The sequence below is a fragment of the Pteropus vampyrus genome, unplaced genomic scaffold (genome assembly GCF_000151845.1).
Source record: "Pteropus vampyrus isolate Shadow unplaced genomic scaffold, Pvam_2.0 Scaffold723, whole genome shotgun sequence".
NCBI classification, from domain to species: Eukaryota; Metazoa; Chordata; class Mammalia; order Chiroptera; family Pteropodidae; genus Pteropus; species Pteropus vampyrus.
Window position 1 is genome coordinate 488,488 of NW_011889504.1, and position 18,145 is coordinate 506,632.

The 18,145-nt window shown below is 38.0% G+C and overlaps 1 protein-coding gene across 1 annotated transcript in view; it reads right to left on the reverse strand.

Annotated features, from left to right (window-relative positions):
* Nucleotides 1-5,214: 5,214 nt before the first annotated feature.
* NLRP3 (NLR family pyrin domain containing 3) overlaps nucleotides 5,215-18,145 on the reverse strand; it is a 38,246-nt gene continuing 25,315 nt past the window's right edge. Inside the window, exons 8-10 of the mRNA XM_011385469.1 lie at nucleotides 9,498-9,668; nucleotides 8,825-8,995; nucleotides 5,215-5,528 (exon numbers count right to left, since the gene is read on the reverse strand). Coding sequence (XP_011383771.1) covers nucleotides 5,237-5,528; nucleotides 8,825-8,995; nucleotides 9,498-9,668 — 634 coding nt within the window. The 3' untranslated portion in view covers nucleotides 5,215-5,236. The remainder of the gene's footprint in view (nucleotides 5,529-8,824; nucleotides 8,996-9,497; nucleotides 9,669-18,145) is intronic.

Genomic DNA, 18,145 nt, shown 5'->3' on the forward strand with positions numbered 1-18,145 from the left:
CTCCTTCCAAAGTGTGCTGTCAGTAGCATCAGGACACTTAAGGAAAGAGTGACAATCTAGTTTCGAATAAAGAAAGTCAGTGTTCCTGCTTGCCAGCATTGGGGATGCCTTATTTTTACCCTGTCTCTACCCCTAGCTTCCTGCCCACCTCAGAAATCTGTTAAATAAGCAGCAGACTCGAAATGTAGCTATAAGGTACCTCAGTCTGCCCCCAGCGGACCCAGTTCACTAGACACGCCCCTTCCTATGTTGAACCCTAAACCCCATACAAGTGAAGTCTGCCTTGAGAAAGGGAGGAAGGCTTTAAAGCTTACTTGAGTCCTATAATCCCAATTATTCACTATATATGCTTAATACTAAGATTTCGTGATTCTGTGTTTGGCCATTGGGTGTGTCTGTTTGCCCCATGCTCACTGGGATATTTGTATGTTCTTGACACCAAGATCAGCATTGCAGGGCATGCCTGCTGCCCACCCACACTTCTGCTGAGCACTTAGACAACACCAGGGCGCAGGGCTATCCTCTCCCTGCATCGTCACATGATCATCCGTCTGTACTGGTATGTAACTCAGTGTCCTTTTCTTAGAAGGACACCAGTAAGATTAGATTCCACCCTAGTGACCTCCTTTTATCTTAATTACCTTGCTAAAGACGCCATCTTCAAATGCAGTCACATTCTGCAGTCCTGGAGGTTTAGGGCTTCAACATAGAAACTGGGAGTGGGCATAGAATTCATCTGTAACACCGTAGAGAACACAGTGCAAGTGCAGTGCAAGTGCAGTGCAAGCACATAGAGATTTGTAACACACCTCCATTACAATAAGGATATGAACATTAACGGTGATGACAACGAAGTCCACAGCTCACTTCTATGAAAATTCCTGTTAACATATCAATTGCAATTGTGCTGGGTTTTAGTCTACTGGGGGACGGTGGGAGCAAACAGGAGACTTGTATTGCCAGCTAGTGAAGCTTCCTGTCCACTAATGTGACACATGTCCACATATTTGGGTCTTTTTATGATTTTTGTATAATTTCTCACAGATTTATTTCAGGCACCTGATATATTTTATTACCACGATTAATATCATTTTTATTACATTTTAAATTGCAGGTGCTTAGAAGTGCTGTTAACTATTTTAATTTTTAATTAATTTTATTGGAGTGACATTGGTTAATAAAATTATATGTTTCCAGTGTATAATTCAATAAACGTCATATGTATATTGTGTGTTCGCCACCCAAGTTATGTCTCTTTCTGTCACTAAATATTTTACTCCCTTTATTCCTCTCTATTTCCCCCCTCATCCCTTCCTTCTGGCAACCACTAAACTGTTGTACGTGTCCATAAGTCTGTTTGTTTGTCTTGTTTGTTGCTTTTAGTTTTATATCCCACATATGAGTGAAATCATATGGTTCTTAACCTTTTCTTTCTCACTTATTTCGCTTAGCGTGATATTCTCAAGATCTATCCATGTTGTCACAAATGGCAGTATTTCATCTTTTCTTATGCCTGAGGAATTTTCCATTGTATGTATGTAACACATCTTCTTTATCCAATCATCTATCAAAAGACACGAATTGTTTCCATGTCTTGGCCACCGTGAATAATGCTGCTATGGACATTGGGGTGCATATATCTTTACGAATAAATGTTTTCAAATTTGGGGGGTAAATACCCAGAAGAAGGACTGCTGGGTCATATGGTAATTCTATTCTCAGTTTTTTGAGGAACCTCCATACTGTATTCCATAGTGGCTATACCAATTTGCAGTCTCACCAGCAGTGTATGAGGGTTGCTTTATTTCCACATCATCTCCAAAACTTGTTATTACTTGTCCTGTTGATTATAGCTATTCCAACGGGTGTGAGATGGTAGGTATCTCATTGTGGTTTTGATTTGCATTTCCCTAATAGCTAGCGAAGTTGAGCATCTTTTCATATGTCTGTTGGCCATTTGCATGTCTTCGTGGGAGAAGTATCTGTTCAGATCCTCTGCCCATTTTTCAATTGGATTGTTCGGATTTTTGTTGTTGAGTTGTATGAGTTTTTTGTATATTTTGGATATTAGCCCCTTATCATAGGCACTGTTTGCAGATATCTTCTCTCATTTAGTTGGCTATCTCTTTGTCTTGCTGAAGGTTACTTTTGCTGTGCAGAAGCTTTTAGTTTAATACAGGTCCATTCATTTACTTTTACTTGTACTTCCTTTGTCGTTGAGGCCAAATTCATAAAATTCTCTCTGAATCCAAGGTCCATGAATTTAATACTTAAGTTTTCTTCTATGCAATTTATTGTTTCAGGTCTTATATTCAGGTCTCTAATCCATTTTGAGTTAATTTTGGTATGTGGTGATAGACAACAGTCTACTTTCATTCTTTTGTAAGTGGCTTTCCAGTTTTCCCAGCACCATTTATTAAAGAGACTTTTCTTTCTCCACTGTATGTTTTTGGCTCCTTTGTCAAAATTATTTGCCCCTACACATGGACTCTTTGTTCTGTTCCACTGGTCTGTGTCTTTCTGCCAATACCATACTGTTTTAATTATTGTCACTTTGTAGTATAATTTGAAGTCAGACAGAGTGATACTCCCACCTTTGTTCTTTTTTCTCAGGTTGGCTTTGGCAGTTTGGGGCCTTTTGTGATTCCATACAAATCTGATGACTTTTTTTTCTATTTCTTAAAAAATGCCTTTCAGATTTTGATGGAGATTGCATTAAATCTATATATTGTTTTAGGTCATTTTAACTATGTTGATTCTTCCAATCCATGAACATGGAATATCTTTCCATTTCTTTGTCTTCTTCAATTTATTTTAATAATGTCATATAGTTTTTAGTGTATAGGTCCTTCACATACTTTGTTAGGTTTATTCCTAGGTATTTCATTCTTTTTGTTACAATTGCAAAAGAATTGTCTCTTTCATTTCTTTTCCTGAAAATTAATTGTTAATGTATAGATGTGTTATAGATTTTTGTATGTTGATTTCTTTATCCTGAAACTTTATTTGTTTATTGTTTCTAATAGTTTTTTAGTGAAATCTTTAGAGTTTCCTATATAGAGAATCATGTCATCAGCAAAAAGTGATAGTTTGACTCCTTCATTCCCAGTTTGGATGCCTTTCATTTCTTCCTCTTGCCTGATTGGTCTGGCTAGAACTTCCAACAGTATATTGAATAACAGTGGTGATAGCAGACAGCTGGTCTTGTTCCTGATCTTAGAGGGAAGATTGTTTGTTAGTTTTTCACCATTAAGTATGATGTTGGTTGAGGGTTTGCTGCATATGGCATTTATTATATTGAGGCCCTTTCCTTCTATATCCATTTTATTAAGTGTTTTAATCATAAATGAATGCTGTATCATGTCAAATGCTTTTTCTGCATCTATTGATATGATTTTTATCCTTTTTTGTCCATGTGGCATATCAAATTGACTGATTTGCACACGTTGCCACATGTACAGTAAAAATGCAAGGATAAGAACAGGTAAGAGCACTCTGTGCCCCTACTCCCCCTTCAGAGTCACCCAGCACCGACAGTGACTTTGACTTTGACATTTTCTCCCCCTTTTTAATAGAATTTCCTCTTATGGAGTTTGCCTGGTGCTTCCTGGTGATGAGATTCAGGGGTGCATATATGATGTTGGTTTCTTCTCAAGTTATCTTACTTGAAAGCAGATATCTATCTGCCCCCACTGATATTTTTATTAGATAGTAAGGATACTGTCCAATTTCTGCTCTTTATGTAGTTACCATTTTTCTTCTGCAACTGATGATCCAACTGTGGAGACTTTCAGACTAGACTAATATCCAGCTCTTCTTAAATTCCCTTCTAGGTTTTAGCAACCATTCCTCCTACCCCAACCCGATCTTTGCTGTGCTGGTTGAAATAAATGATTTCTTTTCCAACTGCATTCCACTGACATTTGTGTATTGATCTTATATACATCAACTTCACTCAATTTTTAGTTCTACTAGTGTGGAAATCTTCATTAATCTTTCCATATTAATATTTACATTGTGGGGTCTTTATCTATTTAGATATTCCTCTGGGTCACTGAGGGAGAAATTCTTACTCCCATTTTAAGTTCCTAGTGCCCAGGAGTTTTCTTTCTCTCTTTGCAGCACAGTTATATGTTTTTAATTACATTTTAACACCTGCATGTAAAGGTGTTTGTACCAAGGGGGCAGTCTGCAATCACTTCACCAAGATGCAAAAAGCAATATCTAGATCAGAGTTACTCAAAGTGCTGGTGGTAGACAAAACAAAGAGTTTGCACAAGAATATAAATTACATACAGCGTTTTTACTGAGAAAATCTTACCATGGTGAAAGTCAGCTCATCTGAAAAGCATACCTAACGTGTGATTGACTTACATTCTTCACAAGCTCCTTATGTCGGCAATCCCAAGGCCACACTTGAGCAGCAGGGGTCTAAATGGTTCATCTGACAGAGGAAGTAGTATTTGTACCCCGAATGCTTGCATGGAAGAGTTGCCCCACGTGTAGAGAAGCACTTAATCAATATTCATTAATGATTAAATGATTAAATGCTATGTGAAGTGCAGGAACTGAAATGCTCCTAGGATGAGATAAATCAAAGATAATTTTTTATAACTGAAGGCAAAACGCATTTTCTGCATAATACTTCTGTTTGTATTATGCAAAAAATGCGTTTTGCCTTCAGTTATAAAAAATTATAGGCTTTTCTACTCCAAAACCTGCCTTTGCGTTATTTTCAAACTCCTGTCCCACCACAGTTGATATTTCAACCCTTAGGGTGAGGCGATTTTCCTCTCCATTCATTACAATTGAATCATTTGGCAAAGAAATTTTTTAAATGCATAAAGCAATTTAATTTATCTTTAGTGGTTTAGATAAATAAGTAAAACTATTTCTAGGCACACTTTTTAAAAACTAATGAAAGAAAACAATTTAACTCAATAAATACAGCTGAGCTTTTATATTCTCTGAATTTACAACAAGGTACAATAAACAGGAATTATTTTATTAGAAAATATAACTCTTACAAAAATTAGAAATAAATAAGTTGCTGCCACAAAATTGCAACATAATATATAGTTAACGCATTCTGTTACTGTCAGTTAAGAGACAGACCAGTGGGAGAAAACAGCAAAGAAGGAGAAAAGGTATGAAGGAAAAGAAATTTAGAGAGAGTAAAAAGAGAAAACAGAAAACGAGAAAGTGCTTCAATGAAGAGTTAGTTACATGAGGTCACCTAGAGGAACACATCCTCTAATGAGACCCATGCTGCATGGTTGGCCTCGGTGCCCTGGCCCCCAGCCCATCTCCGAGGCGCCTCCTGCAAGTGAGCTCCCCCACGCACACCAGCCCGGGTGGTAGGCTCTCGGCGTCTGCACCGGGTGGTGGGGCGGCACAGCAGGGGGTTCTGGCACCGAGCTTCCATCACTGGCTGGGCACGCTCAAAGACGATGGTCAGCTCCGGCTTTTCTTCTTGAAGTGCTTCTAACGCGCAGATTGTATCATGATTAAAATACATTTTACACAACCTGTAAAAGCAAATAGAGGGCCTTGGATTACACTCAACCAACACGCAGAGCTGTCAGCCTTGGGAAGCTATCTCACTCACAACTTCTAAGCCCCCTGACTGCCTTCATCCAGAATGTAGTTTCTGTTATGTTCTAACCAACGAGTTTGAAAAAATGTTTAAATATATGTAAATATAGAGAGAATGGTGTAATGAACTCCCAAATGTTCATTCTCAGGTTTGACCATTTCTTATTAAATTTATTGGGGTGACATTGTTTAATAAAATCTTATAGGTTTCAAGTGCACAATTCAATAATACGTCATATGTATATTGCATTGTGCATTCACCACTCAAAGTTAAATTTCCTTATGTCACCACATATTTGACCCCTTTACCCCTTTCTACTTCCCCCCTTTCCTTCCTTCTGATAACCACTAATCCACTGCCCACGTCCATGAGTCTCTATTTGTCATGTTCATTTGTTGCTTTCAGTTTTATATACCACATTGAGTGAAATCATATGGTTCTCAACTTTTCCATCTGATTTATTTTACTTAGCATGATTATCTCAAGATCCATCCATGTTGTCACAAATGGCAGTATTTCATCTCTTCTTATGGCTGAGTCGTAACCCATTGTATGTATACACCATAGCTCATGGCCAGTCTTATGTCATCTGTCCCCCACACAAGCCTCACATCAATGGATTGTTTTAAACACAGCATGTCATACATCTATAAATATTTCACTATATGAATCTAAATGAAGCCTTTTTAGAAGTGTTACCACAATGCCATTATTACAGCTGAAGCAATTAACAATTCCTCAATATCAACATATGTCCAATCAATGTTTAATTGGACGTTTAAATTTCTTCAACCATCTGATGTTTTTAATATTATGTTCATTTACTCAAGAGCCACATGAGGTCCACAGAGTGAGATTGCTTTGTGTGCCTCTCAAGTCTTCTTTGATATATGTTCCTCCTCTTTCTCTTTTTAAAAAATTTCCCTTCCAACTTAACTGAGAAATCACATTATTTGCCCTGAATAATTTCTAAGAAGTTTGACTTGATTGTATTATGGATTTAAAGTTTATCTTCCTCCAAAATTCCTATGTTGAAGGCCCAGCCTTTCCTGTGCTGGCATTTGGAGGCAAGGCCTTTGGGAAGTGGTTGGGCTGAGATAGGGTCATGGCAGGCGGGGAGCGGAGGGGGGGTCCTCATGATGGGACTGGTATTCTCATAGGAAAACCCCGAATGCACACTCTGTACACCTCTAGAGGCCATCTGAGGACATGGGCCAGCTCTTCTGCTAGCTCAGAAGAGAATTTCACCAGAAACCCAATTAGCTGGCACTGTGATCCCAGACTTTCCATCCTCCAGAACTGTGAGAAACAAATGTCTGTTGGGCAGGGTGCCCAGTCTGTGCTGTCATGTTGTAGCAGCCAAGCCAACAGGACACGGTGGCTGCTCCATGGACCCCCAGTCTGCAGTGAGCCTGTCCTTCATCTCCAGAGTGCTCTTCAAGGCTGCGTCGGTGACCCCTCATACAGCAGTGTCTCCAGCTTCATCCTGACTAATTCCTTCTTTTGTTCCTCTATTTCTCCTAGCTCTGGGAATTTGGGCTTTTCCTGCAGCAAATACGCTCCACTGTGTCTGCACAAGGATGCAATACTGATTCAAATTTTTATTTGTTCAAACCTCCATTCTAGTTGGTTCTTGGCCTTGACATGGACAAGGACAGAAGTCCCAGGGCTAACAGAATTTATATTCTTGGGGTAGGCTATAGATAATAAATAAGCAAGAAAATGACACAGCATGTATGATAGTGGCCAACAGTATAGAGGGAAATATGAAGAGAAGAGGAAAGAGCACGCTTTTCAGTGGAACGGTAAGACACTCACACAGAAGATCTTAACGCAGATAATTTAAGCATATGCAGGAACAAAACATGCAGATATTAAAGGGGAGAGAATTTCAGGCAGAGCAAACAGCAAGTGCAAAGTTCCAGAGATGACAGTGTTTTTTGTGAAACAAGGAGACCAGTATGAGTGGAACAAAGGAGCAAAGGTTAGTAGAAGATGGATTTGCAGAAGCAGCAGGAATTATCACATGGGATTTTGACTCTGCCATGAGCATTATAGCTCCGACTCTGAATGTGATGGGAAGTCACAGGAGCATGCTGGCTCATGTTTTAGCTGCACTCTCCTATCTGCTATGGCAAGAAAAGTAGATGCAGAGTAGTCTGGCAGAATGCCACCAAAACAAACCAGACAAGAGATGACGGTGGCTTAAAACAAGAGAAAAGCCATGAGGCTGGCAAGAAGTGGTTGGTGAGTGGGCCTGCTGTGAAAGCAGAACAAGCAAGGCATGCAGTGTATTAGCTGTATGCAGAAGGAAGGGGAGGCACCAGGGTGAGACCAGGGTTTTTTGGCCTGAGCAAATCAGATAGTCACCACTGATTGAGATGCGGAAGAAGCAGGTTTTGAACAGAGTGGGGACAGCACAGGTTTGGACTTGGACTTGTAAAGTTTGAGGCTTGTGAGACATCTATGAGGAGAGGTAGAGAAGCATTTGGACGTGGGGTTCACAGGGATATGAGTTGAGGGGCAGGATATATACCTGGTAAGGCTGGAAGGCAGACAATATAAACAGGGGGGAGAGTGTAGAGAGTCCCAGGGACTTGACATGTAAAACTGGACAATGAAAAGCTGAAAGGAGACCAAGCAGAAACAGCTGATTAAGTAGGAGAAACTCTGGAGAAGAGCACGTTGCGAAGTGTGGCCCCTGGGCAGGCTGAAGCCATGAGACATGGGATACCTCAGTAGCATCACCGATGGCAGAAGGGGGCCAGTAGTCCCAACACACTGCACTGGCTGACTAATTAATTTCTTATCCTGGGGTTTCTGGAGCACTACCTTTCCATTTAGAAATCCTCAAATAGAAGACCAACGACCCCCCTCCCCCAATGCCAAGACCTTTGTGATCAGAATGAACCTGGTCTAATTCTACAAACTAGAAGCCCTCACACAGAAATAGAATTCCACTTGGCTACTGTAATTGGAACTAATGTTTATTTTAGGAATATGCATGAAAAATCTTTTCACACCCAGCTGAAACTTAAATATTCTACATGTCTGGATGAAGTGAATGTGTAGCTTATGATTCATCCACCATACTAAAAATATCTGCAACACCTAACCCAGGCCCACTCTCACCCTGAGTGCAAAGACCCATCTTGGATTTTGGTCACTGGCCTCCTTTTCCCTAGAATTATGAGCCTCACCACCCACACCTCTGCAGAGCACACTTACTGCAGGCTTCTTAGGAGGCAGCCCTGCTGCTTCAGCACCTCGCAGAAGAGCATGACTCCCAGGTCACCCAGGTCGTTGCTGTCCAGATTCAGTTGCCGCAGGCTCTGGCTGGAGGTCAGAAGCCTGGACAGGTCCCAGCAGCAGTGTGAGGTGAGACTGCAGTTGTCTAGTCTGCAAGAAGGAGGGTGATTTAAAGAAAATGCTCCCTCCCACCCCCCAGGTCTCCCAGATTTTAGCCTGTAACACTTCAACTGCAGAAAAGCATAGGAGTGACAGGATCAAGGAGCATGGGACCACTGTATGTGCCCATGGTGCAGATGAGAGTGATTTTGTGCAGTCTACTGGGTTATGCAGATGAAACTAGTAATAGCAGTTTGTGAACTGTTTTTTTTTTTTCCAAATTCTATATCTCCCTCTAAATTTCTTTAGAACACGAGAGCCATACCACCCTCATTTGCGCAGGAGAGGGATTTTTGGTCATAGAACCTCCTATATTCACCTTCACACCATCTAGAAGTAGACTCCTCCCAGCTCCATGACCCTAAAACAAGCCAAACCCTTGGAGGACACCATCAGTTCTTTGATACAGATTATCTCATCATCACTTCCCCAGTCCTCCCCCCACCCCTGGCCACCATGTATTCTCATCATCATGATAAGTGAGGGGACTTACTCCAACATCTGAAGCTTGCAGTTGGGGTGCAAGAGTCCCTTACAGAGCAGCTTGACCCCCATGTCTCCCAGAGCATTGCCGCGTAGGTAAAGGTGCGTGAGATTCTGGTTAGCACTGAGCACTGAGGACAGAGCTGAACAACAATCTGACGTGAGGCCAGAACTCACCAACCTGTAGAAGGAACAGAGCAAAGAGTCCTCAGTGTCCAGCCTTCCTCAGACACAGCACAGCTATCTAACTGCAGGGACCTCATCTTACCTGAAAGCTGCACCCTTCAACTCAAAAGTCAGGAGCCAGCAACCTAAGGAGATCATAATTCCCTGTCTCTGGTCTCAAGAGAGAGACAAACGATGGCCTCAGCAGATGCTATGCTGGGATCAGGAGACAAGGCAGAATAGAATCAAGACTCCCTCCATGGCCCTCCTCCTTCTACACGTGTTCTCTCTGGCCATGCACACCCCTCACAACCACTTCTTCCAGAAAGACACCCAGGTTATTCCTGACCAATAACTCTCACAACATTGCAGGAACCTACCTTATTTGATCCTTGCACCACCAAGCAAGGGGTAGTGCAAACTGTAACCATGACATACCTTTTACAGATTAGAAATCTGAGGCACACCAAATTATGTGTTTTTCTTAAGGCCAAAGAAAAAGCATGTGGTGCAGCAGGGACCCAGACTTAAGCCTCTATCACCCCCTCTGCTGCCCCTTCTGTCCATGTCATTCTTCCTTCTGCACTTCCTTTTGACTCTTGCACCCCAACTGTAAGTCACCTCTCAGAGCATAGAGCCCCAGCTATGCATTACACTCAGTGTAGTTAAGATTTTTGGATATACTATTCTTGGGCCAAGTTGAGCATATTTTCTTACCCAACAAGAGCATGAGAGCTCCAAAATAGAGAGCTGAGTCACCCTCACATAGAACTTCAGAGGATAATTCACAGACTACAGAAAGGCAAACATGCTAGGCCTTCAATGGGCCTTGACTTAAGAGCATCTCATGCAATTACATTTCTTCCTGCCAGAATCCTTAGCAAGCACATGTTTTTAAGCTCTAAAATGTCCTCGAATCAAGAAAGATAGAAACACAGAAAGAAGTCCTTCCGACAATGTGGTATGAACATATGATCTAAAGTAAGCAGGAGTACGTACTCACCCATTCGTCTCCATCTTCCCAGTCAAGCATGAATCAGAATGAAAAGCATAGAGTAAGCAAGACCAAGAGGGATGTGAAGCTCAAGAGGGACGAGCAAAAACCAAAACAAGTTCTGAGTGGCTCTTAGGAAGTTTTTGTTTCCAGCTACAAAGAATCTTATCAGAGGGGTCCTTACCAAACATGCAAGAGGGATTTTCAGGATTACTGGCTGTTATGAACCTAATGTTTGTGTCCCCTCCCCCATCAAATTCATTTGTTAAAATCTTAACCCTCAAAGTGATGGTATTAGGAGGTGGAACATTTGGAAGTTCTTAATAAGGTCTTGAGGGTGGAGCCCTTATCATGGAATTAGTGCCCTTATAACAGAGACCCCAGAGAGCCCTCCTCACTCCATTGCCATTGGAGGACACAGCAAAAAGGCAACTGCCTGAAAACCAGGAAGACAGTCCTCACCAAGAACTAGATCTTCTATAAAAAACTTGATCTTGGACTTCCAGCCTCCAGAACTGTGAGAAATAAATGTCTGTTCTTTAAGCCACCCAGTCAATGGTATTTTTTATTATAGCACCTCAAACAGACTGAGACACTGGCAAAGATGAAGAACATTCCAGAAGACTGGAGACAGACATCCAAAAGGAAAAAAAAAAAAAGAATATTTTGAAAGTTACAGAATGGCAAGCATCACCACTCTTTCCAGAAAAGAACTAGAGAGGATGATGAGACAGACATTCGAGGAGCACAGTGAAGTAGCAGCAGTTACAAGCAGAAAGAGAGGTTGTTAAGAATAAGTCACACCTGAATCATCAAAATTTTGGTAACCACTGATAGGTACATGGAGCATGTAATGAAAAGATTAACAAACTAAGAGTAGCTTTTTTGAAAAGATAAACAAAACTGACAAATATTTAGCCAGACAAATCAATTAAAAGAGAGAGAGAGAGAGAGACAAGACCCTAATCAATAAAACTATAAATGAAAGAGAAACATCACAATTGATACCAGAGAAATATGAAGGATTTTAAGAGGCTACTATGAACAACTACAACCAAAAAACTGGGCATCCAAAAAGAAATAGAAAAATTCTTAGAAACATACAATCTACCAGGACTGAATCAACAATAAATAAAAAATCTGATCAGACTAATTTACTAGTAAAAAAAATTGAATCATCAGTCACACAGAGATAAATACCATACAATTTCACTTAAATGCAGAATCTAAGGAACAAAAAGAACAAACTAATCAAAAACAGACTCACAAATACAGAGAACAATCTGGGGACAGCCAGAGGGGAGGGGAGTTGGGAGCTGGGAAAAAGGGGTGAAGGGTTAAAGAAGTACAAGTTAGTAGTTGATAGATTGTCATGGGGATGGGGAGCGCAGCATAAAGAATGCAGTTAGCTTTAATGTAATGGCTAGGTGTAGAGCCAGAGGAGAGAAAGAGCAATTAGAGGGATCGTTTTATAAATTATATAAATGTCTAACCAATGTACTTTATACTTGAAACTAATAAAATAATTATTTTTAAAATTTGAAGCAATAATCAAAAAACTCACAACAAAGAAAACCCAAAACAAGATGGTTTTAATGATAAATTTTATCAAACTTTTAAAAAGAAATTAATGCAAGTCCTTCTCGAACTCTACCAAAAAAATCAAAAAAGAAGGAACACTCCCAAACTTATTTTATGAAGCCAGCATTACCCTGGTATCAAACCCAGACAAAAACATTAAAATAAAACTATTCTATAAATAAATAAATAAATAAATAAATAAATAAATAAATAAATAAATAAATAAGATTTTTTTAAAAAGAACACTATAGGTTGATATCCTTGATAAATATACATGAAAATATTCTCAAGAAAATATTAGTAAACCAAATTTAACAGCACATGAAGAGGATAATTTACCACAATAAAGTAAAATTTATCCCTGGGATGCAAGGATGTTTCAAAATATACGAATACATAAATACAATACATCACATTAATACAGCAATAGATAAAGATTATGTGATCATCTCAATAGATGCAGAAAAACATTTAACAAAATTCAGCATCCATTTGTAACAATCAATAAATCTGGTATAAAAGGAACACACCTCAACATAATAAAAACCACGTATGACAAGACCACAGTTAAACACCATATTCAGTGGTGAAAGCTTGAAAGCTTTTCTTAATGAACAATAACATGATGAGTATCTATTCTCACCACTCCTATTCAACATAGTACTAGAAGTCTTAGCCAGAGCAATCAGACAAGAAAGAGAAATAAAATTTGGAGCAATAATCAGATTTGGAGAGAAAGAAATAAAATTGTCTCTATTTACAGATGATATAATTTTATATAGAGAAAATCCTAAAGACTCAACCAAAAGAAAACTTGTTAGACAAGTAATAACAAATGTTGGAGAGGAAGCAGAGAAAAAGGAACCCTCATACAGTGCTGGTGGGACTGCAAATTGGAAAACAGTATGGAGGTTCCTCAAAAAACTAAGAAATGATCTACTATATGATTCAGCAATCCCTCTACTAGGTATTTACCCCAAAGACTTGAAAACCCATATCTGAAAAGATATTTGCACACTGATGTTCATAGCAGAATTATTTGTAGTAGCCAGAACATGGAAGTAACCAAAGTGTCCTTCTATAAATGATTGGATAAAGAAACTGTGGTACATATATACAATGGAATATTATTCAGCCATAAGAATAGATGAAATATTGCCATTTGTGACAACATGGATAGACCTCGAGATAATAATGCTAAGCAAAATAATCCAGACAGAAAAAGTTGAAAATCACATGATATCACTTATATGTGGGACATAAACATAAAAACAACAAACAAACAGGACAAACAAACAGAGACTCAAAAATAAGACAAAAAAATAGACTAGTGATTACCAGAGGGTAGTGAGGGAATTGGGAGAGGGAGGTAGATGGGGTAAAAGGGGTCAAATATGTGGTGACAGAAAGAAATCTAACTATGGGAGGGGAAAACACAATGCAATATATATACTTCTTACTGTTAAATTGTACACCTGAAATTTACTGAATTTCTTTAATCAATGTCACCAAAAATAATAATAATAATAAATTATTTTAAAAAAGAAAACCTGTTAGATTTAACCAATGAATTTAGTAAACTTGGAGGACATTAAATCAACATGCAAAAGTTAGTGGTATTTCTCTATACAAATAATAAATTATCTGAAAATGAAATAAAGGAAATTATCCCACTTATAAGAGCATCAAAAATAATAAAATATCTAGAATAAATTTAACCAAGGAGGTGAAAAATCTCTACCCTGAAAACTATAAGACTTTGATAATAGACATTGAAGAAGGTACAAATAGAAACGTATACTGTGCTCATGGATAGGAAGAATTAACATTGCTAAAATGTCTGTACTACCCAAAGCAATCTAGATTCAATGCAATCCCTAACAAGACTCCAATGGCATTTTTCACAGAAGTGTAGAAAACGATCCTAAAATTCTTGAAGATCCTGAATAACCAAAGTATTCCTGAGAAAAAAGAACAAAGTTAGATGCCTCACACTTCCTGGTTCCAAGCTATACCATAATAATTAAAACAATATCATACTGGCATAAAAACAGATACAGACCAATGGAATGGAATCAAGAGGTCCAGAAATAAATCCATGCCTAATATTTGAAAAGAGAGCCAAGATTATACAATGGAAAAAAAGACAGTCTCTTCAATAAATTGTGCTGGGGAAACTGGATATTCACATGTAAAAGACAGAAACCCTCAAAATATTCTTTGTAACTATGAGTTTTTCTGTTTGTCACTATGCTATACAACTGAAACTAATATATTATTGTATGCTAACTATAATTGGAAAAAAACCTCATTGAATAGTACACTGTAAATATGAGCAACTAATTATCTATTATACTTCAATTTAAAAAGTAAAAAAAAAAAAAGAATGAAACTAGACCCCTATATTATACCACTCACAAAAAAAAAATTAACTCAAAATGGATTAAAGACTTTAATCCAAAATGGATTAAAGACTTTAAAAAAGGAAAAAACCTCCTTGACATGGGTCTTAGCAATGATTTTTTGATGATGACACCTAAAGCAGAAGCAATAAAGTCAAAAATAATCAAGTGGGACTACATCAAACTAAGAAATTTCTATACAGCAAAAAGAGTAATCAATGAAATGAAAATACAACCTGTGGAATGGAAAAAATATTTGTAAACTATATATCTGACAAAGAATTACTATCCAAAATATATTTTTAAAAAACTCATACAACTCAATAACAAAAAGAAAGGAAAAAAAAAATCAAACAGATAATTCCATTTAAAAATGGGCAAAGGACCTAAACAGACATCTTTCCAAAGAAGATACGTAAATAGCCAACAGGAACATAAAAAGATGTTCAACATCTCTAACCATTAGGAAAAAGCAAATTAAAACTACAATGAGATATCAACTCACACTTATTAAAATTGACTGCCATCAAAAAGAGAAGCGAATAAATGCCGGTGAGGAAGTAGAGAAAAGGTACCCTCGCGCATTGCTAATGGGATTATAAATCAGTGCAGCCAGTGGAAACCACTGTGGTGGTTCCTCAAAATTTTAAAATAGAACTACCATATGATTCAGTAATTGCACTTCTGGGTACATAGCTGAATGAAATAAAATTACTATATTGAAGAGAAACCTTATGTTCATCGTTACATTTTTTACAATAGCCAAGATATGGAAATAACTCAAGTTACATCGATAGATGAATGGATAAAGATGTCTCTCACACATACACGTATACACACACAGAAATACTATTCAGCCATAAAAAAAAGAAAAGAAAAGAAAAGAAAAAAACTCTGCCATTTGTGACAACATGGATGGACCTTGCAGGCATTATGCTAAGTGAAATAAGTCAGACAAAGAAAGACAAATATCATATGATCTCACTTACATGTGGGATTAAAAAAAAAAAAAAAACTTAAACCAGACTCACAGAGTAGAAAAAAAAATCATATTTATGATTAAGATAGGTGCAGGTGGGGGTGGAGGTGGGGAAATTGGATGAAGGTGGTCGAAGGTACAAACCTCCAGTTGTAAGATAAATAGGTACAAGGAATGTAATATACAGCATGATCACTATGGTTTTTACTGCTGCATGATGTATTTGAAAGTTAAAAGAGTAAACCCTAAAAGTTCTCATCAAAGGGAAATAAACATTTTTTGTAACTATATGAGGCAAGTTTTTCCTCCAGGAGCTCAACCAGGTCCTTGAAGTAAATATTAGAGAAAAATCCTTCATGTTTTTAGCAGGGAGAGGGGAAAGAAGCCTTTTAAAGTACACCAGAGCACAGCCATTATCAGAGCCCAACTGACCCCAGGGAGGGAATCTCTGGACTCCAGCCGTCCTGTTTCACAGAGGCAAGGAAAATACTGAGCAGCACATTCAAAATGTGGAGAAGGCACAGTGCAGAGGCTCAGGCTCGGTAAAAACTGAGGCCCAATCACGGGCTTATAGAAGGCTTTCCACCCCCACCCCACGATACTACAGCCCCAGTGGCCAAGTTACAGCTCTTCCATTTACCCAGTGAAGCACATCCAGCTATCAAGAAAAAAATCACAAGATATTTTAAAATGCAAAAACCAGAGTTTGAATAGACAGAGAAAACATCAAAACCAGATTCGAATATTACAGGAATATTAAAACTATCAGACCAAGAATTTAAAACAACTATGATTAATAAACTAAAGCTCTAATGGATAAAGCAGACAATATGCAAAAACAGAGAGACAATATAAGCAGAGAGATGGAAATTCTAAGAAAGAACCAAAAACAAATGCTAGAGATCAAACTTACTGCAACAGAAATAAAGAATGCCTTTGATGGGATGGTTAGTATACAGGAAATGACTGAGAAAAAAGTCTCTGAGCTTGAGGACATTTCAACAAAAACTTCCAAAACTAAAAAAATGAACAGGAAAAAAAAGCACAAAATAAAAAAGAACTTCAAAACTACTATAAAAGTGTTGTATGAGTCTAACATATGGGAATTCCAGGAGGAAAAGAAAAAAAGGAACAGAGGAAGTATGTAAAAACAAAAATGACCAAGAATTTTCCCCAAATTAATGTTGGACTCCAAACCATTGATCCAGGAAGGTCAAGAATACCAAGTAGGACAAAACACAAAGTGCAAAATGCAAAATGCAAAATGCAGAAAGAAAAGCCCAAACGAACAAACAAAAAACTATAGCATAACATTTTTAGAATAACAAAAATAAAATATAAAGAAAAATCCTGAGAAACCAGAAGAGAAAAATAACACCTTAACTATTGAGGAGTTAATTACATGATTTTCCCTCAGAAATTGATCAAAAAAGAAGAAAGTGTTAAGAGAAAAAAACTGAAATTCTGTAACCTATGAAATTATCCATCAAAAATGAGGTTTCACCCTTGTGCACTGTTGGTGGGAATGCCATGGAAAACAGTTTGGAGTTTCCTCAAAAAATTAAAAACAGAACTACCTTATGACTCAGCAGTTTCACTTCTGGGTATTTATCCATAGAAAACCAAAACACTTATTTGAAAAGATATATGCACCCTTAAATTCACTGCAATGCTACTTACAATAGCTAAGATGTGAAAGCAACCTAAGTGCCCATCAATGGACAACTGGATAAAGAAGAGGTGATACATATATACAATGGATATTAGTCAGCCAGGAAAAAAAAATGAAATCTTACCGTTTGCAACAACATGGATGAACCTAGAGGGTATTGTGCTGAGTGGAGTAAGTCAGACAGAGAAAGAGAAATGCCATATGATTTCACTTATATGTAGAATCTAAAGAACAAAACAAATAAATAAATACAAACTAAACAAAAACAGACTCATAGATACAGAGAACAAACTAATAGTTACCAGATGGAAGGAAGGTTGGGGGGGATGGGTGAAAAAGGGGAAGGGATTAAGAAGTACAAATTGGTAGTTACAAAATAGTCACAGGGATGTGAAGTACAGCACAGGGAATACAGTAGATAATATTGTAATAGCTGTGTATGGTGCCAGGTGGGAACTAGATTTATCAGGAGTATCACTTCATAAATTATATAAATGTCTAACCACTATTTTGTAAACATGAAATTACTAGAAAATAATATTTAACATTGACTCTAGCAGAAAAATTAAAAAAATTAAATAAAAATTAAAAAGTCATTTCACAGCTAAAAGAAATGTTTCTGGTCATATGGTGGAATAGGGAAACACAGCACTCTCCTCCTCCCATGACCATATTAAAATTACAACTAATTATAGAATGATCGACCTGGAGAACAACCTGAAGTCTAGCTAACCATAATTCCTACAAATAAGAGTATAAAGAAGAGGCTACTTGGAGGCTGGTAGTGGGTGAAGATGACACACAGGCTGGCCCCACATCCACAAGTGATGGTTGAGAATTGGCAAAGATAACTGAGCTGTGGAGG